Consider the following 24,355-nt stretch of genomic DNA (forward strand, 5'->3'; position numbering starts at 1 on the left):
GAAGTGTGGTCTTCCCCAGTGTAAACTTTGTGCCAAAGTGTAACCAAGGATCCTGCAAGGTTTTTGCCTTCTAATGCTCAAAAGCTCTCTTTAATATTGCTGCTACAGAGTGATGTATGACCATTATTGCCCTACAGATTTTGTTTGGCTGGCTAATGCAGGTGTACTTTGCTCTGGTACTTAACAGGCTAGACATTTTCATACTTGTTGACTTTAGGGGGTTTTGGGTATTCCTGGAGTTCCAGACAAGAAGCAACATCCAGAGCTTAAACCTTAAATTGACTAGAGTAGAGACCTAGATATTTCAAAAGCTATTATATGTGCTTGTGGACCTTCTTCCCCATGCCTCATGGTTCAGTGAATGGCTTTGTCCTGAAGAGAGACAGCAGCAATCATCCCACACTAGATAAATTGCACACAACCAGTGGGGTTTTTTTGGGGCAAAGTAAGGGTAACCCGTTTACATTTACTTAGTCTGATCATTCTTCTAGGCATATGGCTGCATATTTTGGCTCCAACATTTAAATGTCTCTGAGATACAATTGTATCTATCGTGTTAAGCACATTATCTTGTGTGAATGGTGGGCTTTTTGATCTTGTTTATTAACTGATAAAACAAACAGCCAGTAACTATTTTGTCAAGTATTCACTTGCAAGACTCGGTTTATTTTCCTGTAGATACTACATGTTCAAAGTCCTTTTTAATGGAATCTCTGAACCATTGTGTAATTTATTGCACCAATTAACACAAGCCAATACCTTTGCAAGTAATTAAATCAGTTTAAAAATGTTGCACAACTTACCCATCTGTTTGAAGTGGCAGCTAAATTGCAGTGTAATACAATTAAAAAAGTATACTTCCATAACCTCTGCTTCTGTGACAGCACCTGCACTGTGTGCATGTATATTCCCCTCTTAAAAAATGTAATTTTAATTACATGCTGTATATATTCTTTATTCTAGCCCATTAGTTTTATCCCCATGTGTAGAAATGCTGAATCCAAGAAACAAGGTAGTAAATAATACTGCCTTTTAATGACCAATTAAAGCAGCCTATCATCAACCTTGGCATCAACTGTGTTACTAATTCTAAGCTATGCTTAGAATAAAAGGGTGCTTGGGAAGTAGAGTCAGCCTCATCCTTACAGGACCCCACTCTCCAGAGGCAGCAATTCATTTCACAACTCATCCTGCCACAGTGATGGTAAGTGTAACACATAGCCCGAGTGCACCTTGCGAAGCTTGTCCCGAATGATCCGGACCTTGCTGTGGCCTTTGCAAGGGGAGATGGTTCTGTATAAAACTCTCTGCCTGCCCACAGCTGTTGAGGAGTATCCTGGTGCAGGTGCCGGGGCTGGGGCTGCACATGGAGCTCTGGTGGAGAGGAGAGGAGAGGCCGTGAGCTGCCAGCTCCGCACACCAGGGCAGGAGGGCGCGGGTGCCGCGGGGATGGACACAGGGACACGGCAGGAGCCGAGGGTTCCCCCTGGAGCTGTCAGGGGATCAGGGCTGCCTTTGTTGGGGACACTCCTCGCAGGCACCGGCTCCAGCTGTTCCTGTGTTACCCGGGGAATTCCCTTATAACACCTGCCTTGTCCATAGCTACTGTAGCCTTGGAGACTTAGTGTCTGCCCCAGATGCTACCAGAAGTTCATTCTCTGCTTTAAATGTGATCATGAGATAATGATGACGTAAGATAAGCTGTCCTATCTGGTGAAACACATCCAATAATGCAGTTTTTGATACCTCAAAGACACAGAAAACTACTGCTGTGCTCAGCGTTCTTGCAGATACTCTTGTAACAGATTTCAGTACCAGATGTCTGACTATTAGGAAGATATGAGGAGAGTGGAGGCAACACAGAGAGCAGAAGCAGATTAAAAGGTTAAAACATGGAAATTCTGGAATAAATATACTTGATTAAGTGGGAGTTAAAGTGAAACATGAAAAAATGCTGTTTTGAATTCTGATGAACTATCCAAATTTGTGAGGAAAAATAAAGGGAATAAGGAAAAAACCAAACAACCTTAGACTTGTGATAGTGAGCTCTGCAGGCAGAGGCAAGATGAAAGATGATAGTTGGTTGGTTTTTTACCCAGATACCTGAGCTAGGCAGTATCAAAGAAAAGATTTTTGAAGGAACAATTTCAAGTGCTACTTGTCCCCTGAAACTTGCTGAAATGAGTTTACCAGGTATTAGACAGTGTGGGACTGTAAACCTGTCGGGTAAGGGCCCTCTCTTAATAAATACACTGTGTTCTTATTTTTGTGGCTGGTCTGAATGGATACTTTTAGATGGGAGAATGCTGAGCTATGCAAAAGCACATAAGGAAAATGACAAGAGTGATGGAAATAACAGGGAGATGTACCAGATTGAAGCAGATTAAAAGTACAGAAGAACAGAGCAAGGCTAAGTGACTTTTGTAAATCAAGGAAAAAGCTTGTAATGATGCTGTAGGGTGTTTCTGCTTCGCCCTTGCTTTTACTGCTATCCTGAGGTACCTAGAGATCCTATTTCTCTTTGAAGAAAGATGTCATGTTAGAAAATAGGCCAGAGAAAGGAACTCTTAAAGAAAAAAGGGATGCTTGATAGATGCAGATGTCTGCAGGTAGGTGTTAGCCAGCACAGCTCAAGTTTGGGGTATTTGCTTCAACCAAATAAAAGTTGTCTGCATTACAAAACCACTGCACTTAATTCTGTCCAGCTTGTTATGTAATGCTGCCTTTGCAGAATAATTGCTCAAGGATAAATCTTGTGTGACAAATAAATGCCTCTTGCTCTTGGCTCTTTCAGGTGAGGCAGAGATATAATGTAGATTCAGCTAATATGCACACCTAGCAGAAAAATGGATTTTTTTTCCCTGTGTTAGGCAAGTCACCAGAGGAGATACTTGACACAACTTAATTGCAGGTTTGGTTGAGTAAATAAGGTACATTCTTTCTTTTTTTTTTGTCCCTCCTCATCTTCCATGTCATAAATTCGTGTTTTTAACAAGAGAAAAGGAAGCAGATGCTATTGAGTACAATGTTCCATGTCATATAGATCTCCTTTTTTTGGTGCATTGCTGCTGTAATAGGCAGTGTCAGCACTTTTGAGAAGGTTTTCTACATACTATTTTCACTTAGGGCAGTGCAAATTTCTCTGGAAATCTGTGAGAATCAATTAAGTAAATGAGAAAATAGAATGCTTGTAATTAAGATAATCAAGCTACATGCAATCTACCCTACTAGTACTAATATCTGTATATCTCCAAGCTGTCTATTAATTAAACACCATGTAAGTGTTGCAATTAGACTCAGGCTGCTTTGGTGGAAACGAGAGATGAAAATGATTGGAGGGGTTTTACTGTATGTGAAGCTCTTGGTTGGTTTAAAGCTTCTCATGGTTTGTAAGGTTGCTGTGTTGCTGCAGACACTCCTGGAATGCCTGAGGACTCTGTTGTAGGCTTCAACTGCCTCTGGAACAGGTGACCCAAGGAAATACACTTTGGTTTGGAAAACTTGCCTTTCTAATCAGGGGTGGATATTTTCCCCTCCATTTCATGAGTGAGTTTTGGATGTTGAGCTCTAAAGCCAGTGGGAAAGAGGTTAGGTGCTTGTTCTACGTAGGAAACTGCAAAAGGGAGAATGGGGAGAAGCAAATTTTTGTGATATTCTTACAAGAAAAGGGACTTCTTCCTACTTTTCTGTTATTTTGATATGAGGACCCTAGTTGCCCAGACCTTCTTGAGAGACAAAACAGTATCTTAAGATATTTGTGTTAGGAGAAAAGGCTTCATGAGATTTACTGGGTAAATCTGAGTGTAGTCAGACTGTGGTTGTTCATTTATTTTCTGGTGCTTTGCGGTGTGGGGGGGAAGCAAAAAGCTCTGTCATGGTCACTGTGTGTCTATGAGGGACTGGGGAGGACCCCTTCCCTCTGCATGGGTGACCCTGATAAAGCAGTACACCTGATCCGTGTGAACATCAATCAGCTTGATGAAGTTGTTGCACAAATAAGGAATAAAAGTACTATTTTGTTTTATTTTTTTCAATCATTTTTAAAAATCTCCTTTTACAGCACAACATTCTTCCTCATGACAAGTGAGCCAATTCACTGACACTGTGTTTTCAGGTAATACAATTTACATATCTAGAAAGAAGTGAAGAAGAAAACTTACAGGACACCTTCCATTTTTCACTTTTTTTTTATTATTATTTGACATTGATACAAAAAATAGTATCTTGATTAGCAGCTTTGCTGGCAATCCCACAAAACTGTAAATAATACATTAATCTAAAAGAATGCACTCCTACAGACACTATACATAAAACAATATATACAATTTAGACAAATAAATACATAAGTACAGCCAGTCATATATAATGATACATCTAAATTTCGGTTACTGTTGACAAGCTTTTCTAGTTAATTACACTCTTCATTTACAAATTGCCATTGCCATCTACATTATAAAGACAAAAAACCCTCAAAGAATCAAAATTGATACTTAACATTATTAATAGGAAATGTGGAAAATGAACCTTGAGTCTCCTGTTTAAATATCTCACGGCTTTAGCAAAATAAAAAAGAAAAAATGCTGTTGTGAAAAAACTCCTCCTAAAGAGAGGCACTTCCCCCCCAGCTGCTTCACTCAATGTGCTTTTTTCATATGCATTTTGGAATCAAAATGTGATTACAGTCGCACTTTTGAAGTGACTAGAAACCAGCATGTTTAACCAAGTTGTCATTTGTCCCATGCTCAATGAAACAGAATGACCTTTAAGTAATGTAAATATTTTTTTGATTAAAGGAAGTTTGTTTCTTAACAGTATCCCACATGGCACAAATAACTATTGAGTGGAAGGGAAAACTGTCCCTATGAGTAGATGTATTGCTACCTTTCTATATCCAGGTTCCAGTAGTGAAAGTTATGAGCAAAGTGAAAACAGTAAATCTAAGTGTAACGAGCTAATGATCTAATCTAATACCAGAAAATTAAAAGAAGTAGAAAATTAGGATTTTGTTGTGTTGTTTTAAATTCACTTGACAGCAAAAGAAAAAGTATCTTGTACATTCAAGAATTAGGGCACACATGCTTAAGGCTTTTGAAACACTGGACAAATATAATGCCTCACTCAGCTCCATGCATAACAGAATGCTACATAGCAAGCAGACTGACACGTATATACAGCAGAATACAGAAGAAAATGCCTTAGAAATATGTACATCAGTTTCAAGATGAACATTTACATTTCTCTTTGAGATCTATCTATTTATAAATGGCAGGAAATACACTTTTTCAGATACTGTTTTCAAGGTGTACCTTGCAAATGCAGTCTGCTTGTACTAGGAGAAATTCAAGGCTACCATGCTACTTGAGCCCTGAGTTACCTGGATTGGGAGCCCTGCTGTCCTCCTGGTTACTAACCAAAGGCCACAGAAGCATCAGCAGAAATAAGGCAACCAAATCCATTTGTTTGTGATTCAGAACCCCAAAATTACTGCACAGTGCAGAGGGATAGTAAAAGTGATTGCAGCTTGCAGGTTCAAATTACTACACAATACGTTCTGGGCAAGATGGCATTTGTGCTGTCTGATTTACCCAAGGGCTGGGGATGAATTCCACTTTCATTCCCATTAATAAACAAGAGCATTATGGGACTTGTATAAGGAACTTCACCCAATCAGCATGTTGTATATTCACTTATGCAGTTAGTTGTACCTTGGAACTTCTGGATTTGATAGGACATAGCAGCTTTAACAAGGATTACATCAACTAGGGAAGGATAACAATTATGCTGCAAGAGATCTAGCATTTTTATAAAAATTACTGGGGTTTGGATTATTTTTATCTATAAAGGGTACACAAGCTCCTGTTAACAGTAATTCCTAGGCTGTCTTTTGTGTATCTTTGTCTTTAGATCTGACGTAGATTTGCTTGGGATGGATCCTGCTAGTGACTTAAAAGCCAGGTACGCTTTACCTTATTTACAAGTAGTTTCTTTTGAAATGATAGTGCTGCATCTGTGAACATGACTAATAACTTGCCATGGAACTGCAAACCTTTTAGGGAACCATCTTCACTCCTCTGTCACTGTTGTAAAATGCTCTGTACATCTATGGCAAAATCAGGTCAAGGTATATCTTTAAATTCTTCAGTTAACTTCCGACAACTATATAGACATTCTGAATAACATACAGACTTAACAGTTTTCATATGTTACACATAATGCCAGCTGCAATGAATGAGACTTTGTGTGTGCTGAGAAGGCTGTGAGGAATCTGCAGCTGATAATACATTTGGTGAGTTTTGGTTTTTTTGTAACTTGTGTGTGAATTCTTCATTCAAAGTTATTTGCTGAGCAGTATCATACTTCACCTTCTTGTTATGAGGTGGTACTGAATAGAGATGGCCTGAGCTTATCAAAGAGTTTTCATGACATTTCATAAACAATCCTATTCAAAATACATTTAAAAATGTTATAGAACTTGAATAAATCTTGTGTACTTGATTTCTGTTGCTTGTCCAGAGGATCTCGTGAGTGGGACCCCAGTGCATATAGACTGTGATGAGTAAACTGAGAGTTTTAAAAAGGATAGAATTTGAGTGGTTTTAATAGGTTTTTCTTTAGAAGCCCTCTATTTTTCTCTGAAATTTGTACATAACTGTTATGTACTCTGTTGTTAAATCAGCAGAAAATTGATTGCATTCTTTTATTGGACTAAATTCCGCTTTTCTACACCATTAAAAATTGGTTAGAATCTTGTTGCTATATGTACTGCAGCAAAAAGTAAAGCTTCCCCTTAAAAAGCTGCTTTTGTGTTACTTGTTTTTAGGTAAATAGTGCACTGACTGTTGAAGAAATATGCTGCTTACTGACACTTTTAGCATTCAGAATAATTATATATTGCTATTCAACATGTTTAGTGGAGAATCCATTGATACTAATGAGAGACATTGCCTTGCTTTGAAATTAAAAGATATTCATGCTTTTTTCATATATTTTTAAGATAACTTTTCATACATCTCGCCTGTCTTATTTCACCTACAGATTCTACTTAATTTTTAAATTGTGTTACATATTTTATGGGCTGTTTTAGGAAGTGTAAAGAAATGGGTTATTCTGAAATAATTTAAAGGAATACCTTTTGGTTAATGAAAATATATTTCAGTGTGTGGGTTTGTTTCTAAGGCCAGTGAAACTCTGATGTTCTTACCTGTCTAAATTCTGCTATTACACCATTAGTAAGCTATTTGGGAATTGCACACATACTATAAAATACAGACATCAAAGTAAGTATATAATTCAGTGCAAATGTATACTGCTTAATTTATTAATGAGGCTCTAAATAGAGACGGTTGTAGGGTGTCAAAAGAAGAATATAAAAGTATGTTTGTAATTCTTCATTCCTTAGAGCCTGAGTCTTATCTCAGAGGCTGGGGTGTGAATTGTTAAGCAACTCATAGTAATCTGTTACTGTCCTTTTACACAGATGGAAGAATGGATATGTGCAATAGATGATAATATACAAAATCTGAGACTTGATTCTAGATTCTTTCAGTTGGCATAATGTCCTTATGAAAAAGAGCCTGAAGTTTGTAAATCAGTAGTCAAAGCGAGAATGAAAAATCTGTCATTAAAAATCCTCTCACGGTTAATATCCCACAGTTTAACCTGTAAATCAGCAGATCACTTTGTCAAAAAATAACCAAACCCAACCAAAATTTTAAAAAAGGTATTTACATCTGTAAAAATCTTAACATCTAAGATGCTTCTTGCTGGACATGTCATTCCAAATTCTGTGCATTTCTTCTGGTGTTATCTGGTGCACTGTGATCACCCTGCGGTACCTGCACAAGCTGTAGGCCATTTTCCAGTGATTGAAGCCACTGTTTTGGAAGGGGTGAATGCCCAGCTTCCGAAGGCAGAGTCCAACATACACATCTTCAAGATGAAGAAGTCTGGTATGAAGGGAGGTTTTGTAAATCAGTTCTGCTACATCAGCTGAAAAAATGTAGCCAGTGCCTGAACAGAAGGGTGGGTAATTGCTGTCGGGATACAAATCTCTGGGCATGTACCACTTACTGCGAACATCTCTTATTGGTCCTCCATTTATAACATAACCTGTGAAGTACCTTCTCCTTGGCTTCGTGTTAGGTTTGAGCAGCTTATAAATAAGATTGTCCATATTTACAAAAATATCACTGTCTGTCTTCATAACATATTTTGCTTTTGAACAAAATGTTGCTACCCACCTCATTCCCATCAACGTTTTCAGAGTGAGGTTATGGTAAGAGTCGATAAAATCTTCCACGATGATGTCATGAAAAATTTGGCTTTCTTGCTCTACCATTTGATTTAACACAGGATCTGCGTTTTTTCCAAGAAGAAATAGTGTGGCAATTTTAATTCCTTTGAAGTTGTTTTCATCTCCCCACGTTTCTCGAATGGCTTGCCTTGCATCAAACTCTTTGTGAGTTGTACTGATAAGAATGACCAAAAATGGGGCACTCTTCTCACATTTGTTGGGTTCATTGATAAGGAAGTCAAAGGAATGTGGATTTATCGGTCGAGTTCTTATGTTGCCAAAGGAAACATTTTTTCTGGCTATGGATATGCTACTGACCTGTCTGTGGCCCGTGTAGGAAGAAGTAGGACGAGTTATACTTAAGTACCAAAGAGCGCTTGCCCAACAAACTACTGTCAAAATGTATAAACAGGAGACCTTTGATGCCATTGTTCCTCTAGCTCTTCTATTCCATGTGATGAACCAATAGCCTTTGTACCGTGAGTGCACCTGTGTCCTGGAGAGGCAGCATATTATTAATGAAACTTGAAAGTTCGATATAGAAAAGTGACTCTGTAATCATTCATGGATCTCAAATAGGAGCTATTAACCCTGATGATACTCAGCTTTTCTTCTTTTACTAGCAGCAGCTTCCATTTCTTGTAATTTTCTGTTATTTCTGAAAAATATGAAGAAAAATTTCCATTGCGAGACCACAAAAGCCTAGGGCACAAAAAATGAGCTTATATATGGTTGGCCATTAATAAGCTAAGCGTCTTAATGCATTTCTCAGATATTCCTTTTTTTGTCACGAGGTACCAAAATGCAAGATAGTGCACTCTAATAGAGCAGTGTACCTGAAGTAGCGCCTTTATGATTGGTAATTTCTCACAGATGGTTTTATATAGAAGAAGATAAGCATGCATAGCATGTTGACCGTTTAGATAATTTTAAAGGTGTATTAAAATAATTTTATGGTTTTCACCATTTTCTTGCTTCTTAGCATCTCTTCTGGCCAATCTTTCAAAATGTGCTATGGAACATTTTAAAATTATTTAAAGAACGAAAAATAGTGTACTTTGTTCTAGGATCGACAGTGTGGCAGCTATGCACACAAGTACTTACAAATCTAATTTGGTCTAAATGTTAATGTGTGTCCTGCTAAAAAGAACACACTTTGATGGAAATCAGACAGGATGGAACTGTTCGGGAAAGGTAGGTACAGAAGAGAGAGAGAGATACGTATGCTGTCTTACCCATGTAAGGATCAGCACTCGAGCAGACTCCATAGAAGTCTAAAAATAAATTAACACATTTCAGTTATTCTTGTTGGCTTCCTTCTCCTCTCCCCCCAAACTAGTCTTTCCATGAACAAACATAATTTGTGGACCATGTAAGATAAATCACGATGGCAACCTAGTAACGGTGGTACTTCACTGGCTGATGTGCAGAGTTGCCTGCCTGGACAGGGTTTTGGCACTGGCAGCTCTATCCTGGGCTGTTCCAGTCTTGCCTCCAGTATCAGGTAGTTTTGAGACTTTCCTGGCTCAGGGGAATGTGCCAACCCTGAACCTTCCATTGCTCTTGGCAGTTTTGCTGGGAACCAGTTCTGTTTATCATCATTTTGTGGAAATGAGACAAGCTGCCTCCAGCCTGCCAGCTCAGTGCTGACTCCTCCAAGGCACATCAGTAGCTGGACAGTGCCTGTAGGCTTCACCTTCCTGAGTTGTACTGTTATGTTACTTCAGAGCTAAAGGATAGTAGAAGCATGCAACAGAGGAGCTTTTTGCAAGAGTCTGAAATATTTAACATTTACTTTGGATAGAACAAAATATATATTCAGATGAAAAGATAGAAACCTTTTCTTAGAAACGTCCTCTCTGATTTCACACCACTGACCCATTGCAGTCAGACCACCCTCTGGGCAGGCCATTGGAATGAAAGGACTGTTAGGTAGTACCCTGTGTCATTATTTCACACTGAGGTTTAAGAATAGCAGAGAAACAACCTGAACATTTGTTAAATCTATACAGACTGTAGTCTCCTTACAAATTTTTACAGCTGGCACTGTCCTGCTAGTCTTCATTACATGCACTTTTAATTATTTAATGACCGGAACTCACATGCTGCTCTTCCCTTTCACAAAACAGGGTAATGTGATTTTTTTTCCCTGTTTCACAGCTTCATCACTTTCAATTGGTTTTGTCCTGTAACTGGGGCAATTTATTAGGTAGAGGTAATCTCTTTCATTACTTGTCACAGGACTCAGGGTATGCAATCTTACCAACAAGCAGTACCAGCAAATGTCTGGGAGCAGTACATTTAAGTGAGACCTTTAATTGCTCCACAGGACTGCAGAACACAGTGATCTTGGCAGGGCAGACACGTGTACATCCTTGTAAATAAATATGGTTGTGATAAATGCATACACAGATACTACTGTAATGTCAGGAGAGGGGATGTATCCTGCTTTAACAACCTGCTGTGATACGGTTCTGAGAAGGCAAAACCCAGCCCTGGTCTGGTAGGTTGATTTTCTTTCTTGCTTCACTGTGAAGCTCTGCTAATGCTCCCACTAATGCCAGTGAGGAAAATCACCAAGTGCAAAAAGCCATAATGTAATGAAGACACAAGAGTGTAAAGTCTAGAAAACTGTGTTAATAAAGAAAGAAATACAGGAATCATGGATTGGAGCTGTAGAGTGAGAGATACGTGAGTGTGTTTAATGGACTCCAGCATTAAAGTCTCACAAATAAGTGTAATATTCTGCATATGAGGCATTATTTTAGGAAACTATATATTGCATTATCTAAAAGTGTATGATGTTCTACATCTTTTCTTTCATAAGGGTAGGTGCATTAGTTACCATAAGCACTGCGCAGATATCTGAGGGAAAGGAAAATTGTAACCAATGCCTCTTACAAACTGCAAAATTACATAAAATAGCTTTTCAGTCCAGCAATGTCATGGCTGTGATATCAAATCTTGTGTGCTCTGAAAGGATTAAAAGCAACAGAAACCTTACTCCACTTTGAAGAAAGATTCTGAGCTGTTATAGGGAATTATTTTCTCAGTTATGAAATCTATAGGTAGCTGTGTGGGATGAATGCTTCTTATATTGACCCTTGGATTGCTGTCTCTTGAAACAAATTTATCTTTTTCTGTTGCGTATTTAGTGGGGTTTTTTTTTTTGTTTTTTTTGTTTGTTTGTTTACTTTGCCCTTTAAAAAGAAAAATAAGACTTAAGATGATGTGCTTTGGTTTGAGTATTTTACCCCAACGCTGTAGAATTTTTGAGCAAAGTGCAGGTGAAGTGGTTAAGAGTGAGCAAACTGTAGTTTTCCTGATGAGTGAAATTTTAAATTTACTTATTTTTTAGGAAGATTGAAGAAAAAGCCGAAAATGAGAGCTCCCCCCTATTCCAGCGCTTGTTAGGTGAAGATGTAAAAATTAAAGTTCATATTCCTTCTTTACTTGAACTTTGTGCTATACGTGGGGAAGCGATTTGAAAGAAAAGAACATAAGCAAAATTGGTAATAGTAAATGCAAATTCTCAAATTAGCTGAGAAGTGTTGGTCTGTAATTTAGGTGAGATTATTTCTGCCTCTAGGACTGATCTTGCTTCCTCTTTGTAGTATCACAGAGGGGTTGGATAAGTAGCTATGTTGTGTGGTTTTTTGGCCATAGGGCAAAAACTCCTACAAATTGCTTCTGGTAACAGTGGTCCTGGCCAGTGGTTTCAATAATGTGTAGCTTGCACGAGCAAGAAAATACATAGCTTGATTAGGCAGGGAAATATGAACTAAGCAGTGGAATACTTAATTTGTGATGTTTTAGCAGTCAAGAATTTCAGAGGTTGCCAAATTCTGTTATTAGAAATGATGCTAATTAATCAAGATCCTAAACAAGCACCTAACTCAGGCTGAGCTGCAACACAGGAATAATTCTAGAATTTTGCAAAATTATTCACAGTATCAAAGTCTGTGACAGCAAACCTTATTGTTATCATGTGTTGTGACCTGAAACAAATTTACAGCCTTGTGGGACTTGTATATGAAGGATGTGAATTATCAGGAATGAAATCAGAGTGTAAAATTAATGTACTCAAATTATAGGGGATTAAAAATTTTGTGTTAATTACTCATTTGGAAAAGAGGAGGAATAAAGTATATGAGCTAAGATCACTATGATCAGAATAATGACTGAAAGCACTTCAATGCCCACGTTACTGTACTTCCTTTAGCAGTTTGCCCAGAAGTTGTTCAGAATATTTTTAACCTCATCGATAGTAAATATTTCAAAAGTTGCCTTCAATATTTAAGTGTGTAGCAAATTAATTTATATTTTGTGTTTTAGTTCTGATGATGGATTCAGTATATCATCACCATAGGGATGACTTTGTTTTTTTCAGTTGTACCATGATCTTCTTTAATTTGGTATTGAAATTCCAAGACCTTCTAACCAGGAGGATATGGGGTATCACAAGGAGAGTGGAAAGCTTTTGTCAGCTTTGGATTTTGTCTGTTGGAATAGACTATAACACATTTGGGGATAATTACACAGGCAAAGGCAGGTGTCGCCTCCTTTCTTCCTTGGAGTGAAAGAAAACTTTCTAGCAGGGCAGCAGCAATGTCTGAGCTCTTGGATCCTTTTTAAAAATTGTTTTAATTCAATCTGTCCCTTTTTCTAACCCGGTAGTCATACAATAAGTAATAAAAGACTCAAGCATTGAGGACAGACAGTGGCAAAAAGCAAATGTTTAGCATCGTGTTTCCATACTGTGACATGAAGTTGTGCATTTAATTGCACTTTTCACAGCTCATGCTGTGCAAGCCAGAGAAGCCACCCAGTCGGAGCACAGAAAGCTGTAGTGTGTAACTTCTCTAAGTAATTGTCTTGATGAGGATTGTATTTGCAGCAAACCTTTTTATGAGCTGACTGCACATCAAGAATAATCCTCCAGATAATGAGCATGTTTGAGAATCTTATTAACTGCTCATGGGCAATTTTCAGGCAGACACCAATGAGTTCAGCAAATGTTACTCATCAATGGCAATATTTTGCCAATATTTTGGAATGCTGCTGTCTGTGCTGAGAGGCTGTTGATCTTTCTTTTGAGAAAGCCTGTCCTACGTAAGTGCAGTTGCATTAATGTGTCTAGATCACAGTGGATGCCTGTGATAGAAGCCACAGCTCTTGAATTCTGGCTGGTTGTCATAGCTGTAATCCATACTGTGTCACTACTGCTGAGGGAGGTGCTGAGTGCAGGACTCAGGATGCTGAGTCCTGGGGATGACCCTGGCTGAGAAGCCAAGGGAGATCCCAGCTGTTCGTCCTGACACCCAGGAGTCTGTTAGGCAGAGCACAACTGAGTCAAATTAACACTGTGCATCTCTGCCAAAATGTACCTTTTTCTTTCTGTGGAGAAAAGAGGGAATGCAGCTGCTAAATTATTTAGTAAATGTCCCAAGCTCATCTCATTTTCCCTGAAGAGACATTTTTGTAAGTTTTCTATGATCATGGCTTTTATCTGTATATAGACCAAGATACTGAAATGTCTTCACCATTTATGAAATCCTTAAATTACCTAAGGGAAAGTCTGTGATTATTACTGAATCTTGTTGAGAAGGTAATTATACTGAACATTAAGAACACATCTACATGGAAATCTGGGGATCTGCTATGTTCTAGGCTGTATGTTTTCATAGTACATAATTTCTGGAGGAAATTTTGGACAGATGGCACAGGTGATTTAGCAGAAGATTGCAGCCTCCTTTCTGGGAACTTCGTTTAAAGTTTCTTAAGTATTCTAAATGCTTATTCTGCCTGGGTGTAATGGATCTGAAACCAAATAATTTCTGCAAAGAAAGACTTCTCTAGAACATTGTGGAAAGGGGCCACAGTCTTGGGCTGAAGGGAGGAATGTACGAACAGTCATTTCAGGTCCATGTTTTTAGAAAAAACAAATTCTTCTGTTTAGAAGGTTCATAACTGTCATATGTTAAAAGAGTCTGACTTCCCTTCTCTTTCTCAAAGACAATGAGGAGAAATATTTTCTGAATCATTCCTTGTTCACAAATATATTGATGATAGGCTTTATTCTAAGCAGCACCTGAATGTGAAAGCAAGTATTTGCACAAGTGCAAATTTCATACTAACAGTTGTCATTTCATGAATTCTGATTTGCAGATAGTTTTTATTATAGTCCATCATTAATTTGAAGAATTGATCTCTGGAAATAAATGGGGTATTTATTAAATATTTTTCAATATTTACTACCTGCTCCTAATATGAGCAGAAGGGAAGAATATACTGTCCATTAGGGAATCTCACCAAAAGGGAAAATTAAAGTTACAGAATTTTCAGCAAATGTGCCTGTGCTACTGAAACTCCCCTAATCTTTAAAGAGCTGCTGTAGTCTTTTAAGAGTTAAATGTTCCCTACATGAAAGTAAATCTTCCTGAGTGGCATTTCTGTTTTCCACTTTAGATTTTTTCAATTAATCTTTCTCTATAAAACCAGGATTTTTTCTGTTTTTGGAGAAGTGCTGAAACAGCCCTCATAAAACAACTAAACAGCAGTTTCATTGCTTGCTTTCTCATCTTAAGAACAAATCATGCAACTGTTTTTCTCAGCAAAATAATTTGCAAGTTAAAAAGTAAACAGTGTCCACTACGACTAAGCTGTGAAGTAAAATTTTCAATTGCAGACAATGAAACTGTTGAAAGAAATATTTAGGAATATATTGATTAACAAAACTACCAGATCTACCATAACTGAGGGGAATGGGATACATTACTTGTTAGGAAAAGGACCATTCCTTGGCTGACATTGTGTAGAGGTGGTTTGAGCAGTTTTTCTCACTGGCTGGGTTTGTGCATTAGGAACATTATAGCTATAACCTCCCATTCAGCTTTTGCAGCTCAGGAAATATTTTCTGTGCTGAAGTTTTTTCTCTGCTTCCTCTGAGCTAACTGGGGAGGGCAGGGGGGGAAGCAAAATTTTGTAAAATCTCATATCCACTTGACATTGAAATGGAGTTCTATCCCATTTGGCACATCTCAACACTACATTTTCAGTAGGCCTCTTACTGTTCTGGGATATTTTAAAATCAGGTTTCTCTGGCACGTGCATACAATGACTGTGACCACTTAGTCATTGGTGGTAGCACGCCGCTGATTCCATGTGGAGGGAGATGGGAAGACAGACGAGACAGACCCCAGCACTGTCTGCACAATGGATTTCTAAAGTTTTAGCAAATCAGCTGTGCTTGGTCAGATACCAATCTAGAATGGTTATAAGCTAGATTTTACTCAACTCAAAATAATAATAGAACTCAAGACATGCCAGTCAGATGTTCTGTCTTGCTGTAATGCTGATTGCAAGTGATTTACCTGGAGCCAGGGCATGGGAGTTTTGCTGCTTTCTTTAGTAGAAGGTGTTTTAAGCATATATCGTTTGCACTAACTAAAAAGGAGAGAAAAGAAATTGCAAACAGAAAATTAAGGAGCAGAATATTTTAAAGCAGAAATCTTATTATTTTCTTTATCTTTTCTTTTAAATCACCCATGAGATGTAAAGGGCCAGATCTGTTTCAGCATTTTTCCCCATGAATGCTTTACCAAAACAAAGTTAAAAAAACACTTTGTGGCTTCATGTTGTGATAGGTGATTTGTGATTGCATCAATAATGTCCTGTTACATCAGTAATGTGTAAATTGCATCTCAGTATGGTTATAAACTGATGCAAATAACATATTTCACTTTGAGTTACCATAGCCACATCTGTTTTTTTTTTTTTTTTTTGCTATTGTGCTGTGTTCTAGTGGGAAATCTCACAGCAAGGTTCCTTAGCTCATGTCACCACCAAATTGTTTACATTTAGTAAAAGTGTAGGACAAGTAAAAAAGAAAGCAAGCTTTCAGTGTTTAAAAAAATTTCAAGAGGGAAAGACTTTAGAACTGCTTTAATACAGAATTTATATTAATCATGAAACAATTGTACATAATTTAACGGAATTCATCTCTTAAGTTACCTTTAAGTAACGGCTTTTAAAATCAAATGTACTGCTTTTTGCCTTAACCTTCCTAAATGTCACTATTATGTTTGCTTTGCATTCACAGTGATGCTGTGAAACTGTGCTCTGAGTTATGACACCACGAATAGATGCCAGTGGCCTTGATTATATAAATGCCTACCCTAGTGGCACTGCTTTTCTCAATTAATCTTTGTCAAAAAAGGAAGAGTAACAATTACATGAAGACCAGAACACCTGAAATCAGTGTCTGTGGTGATGATAACTCATCCAGCTGGATAATGAACCTACTTGCCGTAATTCACATGCTCTTGGGGGCATCGAAAGAAAAATACAAACAGCTAAAGCTTTTGGATTTACTGGGAAAAGTCCTAAAATAGTTTTGAGTCTGCCCATTAAGGTATCAGTCATGATGCTTGAGGAACTTGGCTTTTAGCTTCATCAAAACTGGAAACAGCTATATAGAAATACATTGTTATAAACTCTTAGTGACAGTAAATAACTGGAAGCATTCCACAATTATCTCAGGCATATCTGTACATTACCTATATTTATTGTAATTGTTATGTATCTTTATGTGTGATTGTTGGAGAGATACTTCTTTTTAAGGCTGAAAAGTAGCTAAAATTCGCTATATTTTCCATTTCTTCCACAGCAGTGAGGCTAGAGAATTTTGTAATTAGTGAATTTAGCTGATTATGTAATACCATAGATTTAATTTTTCTGTTACAGGAAAAAGTTAGGTGTTATCAGATTTCCAATGAAATTGTTGGATACCGTGATACTGTATCTATGTGGGCTTTTTTCTTTCTTTTCCCTGGAAATATTCTGCATTTTGAGAAGGTCCAAGAACCTTACCTGTCCATGCATGAACAGATTGCAGTACAATTTTTGTCATGTTTACGTTACAGTAATTAATGTGAAGCTATGTTGGGAAGTATTTGTCCCCATAAGCTGTTTATAAGTCAAGCTTCAGGTTTCTAATTCCCATTGCAAAGTTATGATAAATTTAACACAGGCTGTTGCTTTTAGAATTGCATGCCTCTCACTGAACTGTAACTTTAAAACCCCATAACCAAACAAATTACTTTCATCTTCAGCAAACAAATTACTTATTCTCACATATGTGGATAAGATTTCCTAGATAAACACTTTTTTTTTTTTTGGCAGCTGGTCAATCATGATTGATATCCCCCAGTTTATTGGGTGTCTCCTGGTCAGGGCTGTGATCTGGAGAGACTCCTGGTTGGAGCTGTGACAGGCAGGGCCGTGTGTCCTGGGGACTCCAGCTGCCACACCGAGCACCTGCAGCTCCAGCCTGGCCTTCCCAAGGCAGCCCCCTTTAGAGGAGGGATGGACCTGCTGGCAAGGTGGGACTCACTTGCTCTTTGACTGAAAAAAGTGGAATTATTGCCTTGGATGGTTCCCTTAAATACCTGCAGTGGTGCTTTTCTGCAGAAGTGTTGCTATGGCCAGCAGCCAGTGCAGGTGCTCACAGGCCCACTGACCTCAGGGCCAGCACTTCTGGCTCTTAGCTGTATGTAATTGCCTTAGACCAAAGAAACAGGTTTCTTCTCACTTTGTCATAACTAAATGATAGATGAGGTTTTTCTCAAACCTAAATCAAAACCTACTTTTATTGGGGATTGAACAAGAAGAATTTCTGCTGCAGAAGAGAGGGCATTCTTTTTGCAAAGCTGTTAACATTTGAGAGCAAACTAGCATCAGATTCTTTCAGCTAGCACATATAGAGCATTTCACAGACATGACCCCAGACTATTTGTCAGCATTTAATTTTCTGAAGCTTGCAGTTGAATAGATGGTTGGGCAATGTTACACTCCCATTCACTCAACAGGAGACTGTATCTCTTGTGGCATGATTTTAAAATGGGCTCATAATGACTGGAGTTTTTTTGGAGGAATCAAATAAAAGAGTGCATGCTGTTGTTATTTGGTAAATATATATTCTGGTGAATCCATGGGAGTAAAACTGTCCTCATTCCTCATGATATTTCAAAAGTGCAGCCAATTGTGTCCTCAGCTGAGACCCAAGTTTGAAAAATACTGTTTGGGATCATAAATGGGTTGCTGCCTCCTTAGGTAAAGTGAAAGCCCATTCTGGGTTATCAGCTATGCCTGCCTAGTCCACCCTCTTACTCGAAAAACTGTTTCTTTATTTTTCCACTATATCTCCTTTATGAAAATTGTGAAAACTGTGTATTAATATCAGTGAAAGAAACCTGGGTGTGTCTTTAGAAAGCAACCAGTTTACAGTTTGTGCTCAGATCAGAATTTAACCTGACTCCTCTGAGAATTGTTAAAAGCAAAAATTGAAGTTTTCTTGCAAAGTGCTATTGATTAACATTTTGTAAGAATTTATTTATTAATTAATCTTACTTCCCAGCTGGGCAGAATATGGCTGATGATCTTAGGTATCAGATAAAGCAGCAGGAAGAATTGCATTTTGGTAAAGAGTAAATCTAAATTCCTGATTCAACTTACTTTTATCACTTATGTCATTAGAGATGTCCCTCATTTGTACTTTAAAAGCTTTCAGTAGGGAACATAAATTTCAAATCCTTGCTATCTCTGTGAGCAGTCAGGAATACTGACTGATTTCTTACATCATTTGTCCGTGGGCATTATTAATTAGGGGCATTTGCAGTGACTGGTAACTAGGAAAATAGCTAAACAAACTTCTTCCTAATGTTTGTGCATATGTTTGTCCGTCACTAAATGTAACAGGGGCCATTTCTGTGGGCTCATTATGCTAAAAACACATTTTGCTTTCTCCTTATCCTATTCTGACTAAGGAAGCATAACCAGAAATTCCCAGAGTAATTGGAAACCTCTCCAGTTGGCTTCTCCACCTGTAATTGCATTGTCTGTAGTGAGCTGATGTAGGTGTAAATGTAGACTCATTTGTCCATGCTGAAGGATTTCTCACAACAAAGGAAAAGAACTGTTACATAAAAGATGACCTCAAGTATATTCAGGTTGATAAGCAGGGAAAAGTCTTGCTCCTCTGTATTGACTCTTACTGAAACTCTGCTATGGCACAGGTAAAGTGTGTGATTACAGGACTCATCCTGTACAGGATCACCATTACAGGATTACAGGACTCCAGAGAGGATTATGCAGAACCTGTATGCAGTGCTGCTCAGTGTTTTCTGTTCCAACTCCTGGCCCTGCACAGAACATCCCAAGAGGCAAACCAAGTGCCTGACAGTATTGTCCAAATGTTTCTTGAACTTGGTCAGGCTTGGTGCTGTGAACACTTCCCTGGGGAGTCTGTTCCAGTGCTCAACCACCCTCTGGATAAAATACCTAAATATTTTTGGTATCTAAGCCTCCTCTGACTCAGCTTCATTCCATTCCCTTGGGTCCTGTCACTGCTTCCAAGAGGGAAGAGACTGATGTTTGCCCCTCCAGTTCCCCTTGGGAGAGTGTTGAAGACCACAGTAAGGTTCCTCTGCTTTGGCGTCTTGTGCCTTGATTCTGTTGCAGCTCAACAGACAAAATTCTCTTTTTATCACCCACTTTTCTTTGGGATGTGTTGGCTCCTGCTAGGATAGGAATGTTGTACACTACTGACAGAAATCAACTTTGGGAAGCAATAAACAGTAAATGTGTTCTGTCACTATGCCCAAGGGAATCGTATCAAACCTTAGTTATCCATTTGTTCGCGGCCAAGCCTTAAGGAAAAAGAGGGTACATGAATATACAGTGTAAAAATATAGATTGCTTCTATTCACTCCCCATCTGTGGACCTTCAAGTGCTCTATAAACACGAGCTCACTGAGCAGCTGTATACCCCAAGGAGGCAGATAATACAGTAATAAAATATGCCAAGCAATTTAAGGGTCCAAATCCTGATTCATATCTCAGGGTTGTAAGAATTAAAATAGAGTAGTTTTAACAGAGAGACATTCTTCTGGGAGTCTTTTTCTTATAGAAGCAGCATAAGGTCAAACTCCCCTTTTGTTCATTTTCCAGACTTCGGGGGTGCTTAGTCTTTGAGCAGAATCAGAAGAGATTGCTATATAAATAATGTGAACCTAGACCTCTGGAGGAAGGTGTTTGGCTCATAAGGTGGCTGGAAACAACAGGGATTCTCCTGAGCTTGTTTTAACTCTTGTGTAGGGCTCTCTCAACATCCTATAAATCCTTTTCTGACTTTCAGCAGTCTCCTTTCAGCATTATTTTAATCTGAAAGATCTCTTGAACAAAAGAGATTTTAAAGCAGCCTGCAATCCTTGGTTCCATTTATTTCCTGCCTACTCTGATATCAAAGGCAGCACGGAGCAGAAGTGAAAAGAAATGCAGTAGAGCAGCTGTGGGGCCAGCTACTGTGGGATCACACAGGCCATGGAAGGAGTCCTGCTCTGTGTGTGACGTGGGACTCCGTTCCATGACACAGTCAGGCTTTGTCTCCACTGGCACTCTGTCCATCAAGGAAGAAGGTGTGCTCAGGTTCATTCTCCACATGTAGGAATAAGCAGGAAACATGAAAATTGATGCAAAGATCAGTAATGCTTTGTCCGGTTGCCTGGGAGAGAAGGACTGACTTGCTGGCACTCTCAGGAAAGTGGGGCAAGAGCTGCTGGAGAGGCAGGTGGTGCCTGGCTAAACCCTCCTGGTACACAGAGGAAGACAAGCAGTCCTGCCTGGATTGCAGAGTGAAGCATCCCCACAGGGAATGGTTCAAGGTGAGAGGAAGACAAATGATCTAAGTGTGCAAAAATTCAGTTTATTTTTTAAAAACCTTTCTTGCTAGATGTAATGAAGGGTAATGCCACAAAACAAAGGGATGTAAATAATTTCTTGTTTTTCTCTTGTCTATGTGGTAACAACATAACAAAAAGCTACCCCAATACTTCTAATGAGAACTTCACTGCTTTGTTATTTTTTCTCAATCTTCCTTTGTGTTTTTCTGTGAAAAACAACAACTTCCCTGTCTGTATAGCTCAGAGTGTGTGTACTCTGCAAAGATGTTGCCATCTGCCATTTACTCTCTTTTCTGGGCTGTGATCTTAAACATATATTTCAGGGAAAGGAAGTCAAGTAGTTGAGTTTGTTTTCCTTTTGTGTGAACAACAATGCAAATAATTCCAGAGCCAGGCAGTAAGGCTGCCTGAAATGCCAACTGCAAATCACCTTTCCAGCAAGGCATTAATTCATTCTGTGAAAAATATGCTGGGTAAAAAACTCCATTTAAATTCTTAATCCTGTGCACTGGCTGGATCAATTAAACTCCATATAGCAAGTTTTTGAGATTAAGTCAAATAATTTTGTACTTTTTCTAACCCTTATTCCAGAGCATTTTCCTCTCAGCCCCTTGCTACACGTGCCTCTTGCAGCAGACAGGGGAGCTGTGGTGGATGTTGCTGGACACATGGCACAGTCAAGGCTGGCTGTCCTTGGGTCACTCCAGCCGCCACAAGGCAGCCTCTCACCTTCAGGCAGGACATGGCTCTCCCAGAACTCAGGAGCCCCTCAGTGGGAGAGGAGATTAATGGTCTCCTCCTGAACAGGGAGAGTGAGAGCTGGAGAAGGGGGCTTATCTTGCTCTGTGACTGCTTGTGCCTTGTCTTCGGAGATGAGTGCTTCAGGAGCTGAGAAAAATACTACATGAGATCAGGATGGAGAATGATTCTTTGCATCTGGGAAACTACAGCCAGTGTGTCTGTAAGCCAGCACTGCCACAAAAATATCCATGCATTCATTAATATTTAAATGATGATTTTTAGTCTGATCAGTTCCCTGGTCAGATGTGCCTCATGGTCACACAAAAGCCTCGATCAGCACAGCCAAGGAGCATCATCAGCTTGAAACAAGAGGATGAGGCAAAATGGGGCAGACCTGTTTTCATGAGCACCCGCCTGTTTTAAATGAGTGTTAGAGAGCTGAGGGCTCCCCTTATTCCCTTGGGAACTGTAGCCATAGTCGCAGGAATTCCTTATACAAGAGTAAGACAAAAGCACATGGCTCCTTTACTCCTCTTACATCAATTGCAAACAAGTAAAAAAAAAAGAAACTTTTGCTTGCCTATTAAATATTTAGGTTTAAATTTCAGTGATTACTGGAAAGTTTTGGAAAACAATTCAAGGACTTGTTGAGAATTAAGAAAAATTCTCTTTAAATGTTTTTTTTTTTGTTTTCACAATATCAACTGATCCCTTGGATCCTTTGACTCTCCTGAGATCGCTCTGAAGTTAAACTGGAAACATAATTGGATTTTAACACGAATTCTGATCGTGCATCTAGCAGTTTTAAGGGGCATGAACAGAATAGCATTTGAGAATGTGCTGCTATTTTGAGGATTGATGTGATTTTCTGATTTTGACAGAAAATGAAAACATAGTGAGAGGCTGTCAAAAGCCTCTGAATCAGCCAGATTCTTCTCAGAAGCCAAAGACAGCTTGGCTCAGGTAGGCTATTCTCCCACACATGCCTTTGCCAAAACAGAGCGTGTGCTGAGGCTTTTTTGCTGTTGTTTTTTTCCTCCAGATGGTGTAACGAGGGACAGACTCCTGGTTTCTTGCCAAGGGTTGTACAATATTGTGGCAAAATACAATCCCAAGCTGCAGTTCTGAAGGTAGCATATCAATCACTTACTCATCAGGTTCCTATACTTCTTGCATGTGGGGTCAAACCTTTGTCATTGGGCCAAGCCTATTAACAAGTTTAGTCCAAATGTTTTGAGAGCAACAGAATTTGGTATGTTTTCTCTCCAAATGTTGATTAAAGTGTCCACTGCTAGGAAGGCAAGAGCCAATATGCAGCTAATCCTTTTTAAAAATGAGTATCTCAAACCTAAATTGCTAAATCCCTCAGGTCAGCTAAAAAAAACGTAATGCTTTGGGTTCGCCTGTGATTTTTCTCTATATACATTCAAAGTAAAAGCAAGAAGCTACCTGGTGTCAGTAATTATTTACCTTTATGGTTGTGGTTTCAAACAGATTGAGTTTTTGAAGTGTGGTTTTTGGGTTTTTTTTGTTTGTTTGGTTGGTTTTTTTTCTTCAATGAAGTTATAATAATAAATAGAGCTAAAGATGAGGATTTTTTACGAAAGAGTGTGCGGTTTTTCACCAGATTGATATATGCACCTTCCTCCTGTTGACATGCATTTTCAAAATAAACCTGATACTAATTGCACCTTCACTGGGTAAGACAGAATGATCCACCTTCTGGCTGTCAGGTCTTTGAGGGGGATTAAACACACCTAGGAACAAAGTTACCCCCTGAGAGTAGTGAATACACACTATTTAGTCACTGTGCTTGAGAAAACTTTCAGTCTTGAAAGTGTTAGTGACCAAAACAGTTGAGGAAGTCAATCTGCCTCGTCATCTTTCAGGTGTAACTTTGTTTTACATAGACTGTTCTTGTTCCAGGTGTTCACTCGACCTTGCAGCAATCCAAGATAACCAAAGTGATGGTGACTTAGAATACGTGCATTGGCATTTATGATAATAAAAGCAATTTTAATATGGCAATATGTTGCCATTTTAATAAACTACTACTACAAGTAGTCTCTCCTTTGTAGCAGGAGAGGGCAGGGTTGGTGTTGAATAACAATTTTTTTAAGACTTCAGAATGATAGCCTGTATGAAAAACACATGTAAGAAGATTGCTCTGCTATAAGTTATAAAATATAGGAAAAAATTCTCCATAAACCAAGATCAGTTTTTAAAAGTGATTTGACAAGCTAAGTATGAATAAGCCTGCTCTCCAATTTAGGCTGTTTGGAAGAAGCATGGATGAGATTTTTAGTATCTTAGTGATATGACAACAGACAAAGTCTAATCACTCTTTAGGGGCCCAGTACACTGTATTTGGACCAGCAAAAGTATTTTCTTCCTCAGGCAATAACAGATTATTATCTTGACTGGCAGGAAATAACCTGTAAATTATATCTATATCTAGCACATATGGAAGAAAAAGCCATCAGATAGTATCATACATGAAAAATTGGTTGCCTTGCTGTAGTAACAAAAAGTTCGGGCATAACATCTTTTAATTTGAGAAATGATGAAACCAGCAGTGGCA

At 38.6% G+C, this 24,355-nt stretch overlaps 1 protein-coding gene across 4 annotated transcripts in view; it reads right to left on the reverse strand.

Annotated features, from left to right (window-relative positions):
• Positions 1-3,996: 3,996 nt before the first annotated feature.
• B3GALT1 (beta-1,3-galactosyltransferase 1) overlaps positions 3,997-24,355 on the reverse strand; it is a 179,506-nt gene continuing 159,147 nt past the window's right edge. For 3 of the 4 annotated variants that reach the window (XM_033064637.2, XM_033064639.2, XM_033064638.2), the window contains exons 4-6: positions 15,667-15,739; positions 9,529-9,567; positions 3,997-8,951 (exon numbers count right to left, since the gene is read on the reverse strand). In XM_033064637.2, coding sequence (XP_032920528.1) covers positions 7,742-8,722 — 981 coding nt within the window. In that variant the 5' untranslated portion in view covers positions 8,723-8,951; positions 9,529-9,567; positions 15,667-15,739 and the 3' untranslated portion in view covers positions 3,997-7,741. The remainder of the gene's footprint in view (positions 8,952-9,528; positions 9,568-15,666; positions 15,740-24,355) is intronic. The other variant, XM_033064640.2, reaches the window with a different exon arrangement.

The sequence above is a fragment of the Catharus ustulatus genome, chromosome 7 (assembly GCF_009819885.2).
Source record: "Catharus ustulatus isolate bCatUst1 chromosome 7, bCatUst1.pri.v2, whole genome shotgun sequence".
NCBI classification, from domain to species: domain Eukaryota; kingdom Metazoa; phylum Chordata; class Aves; order Passeriformes; family Turdidae; genus Catharus; species Catharus ustulatus.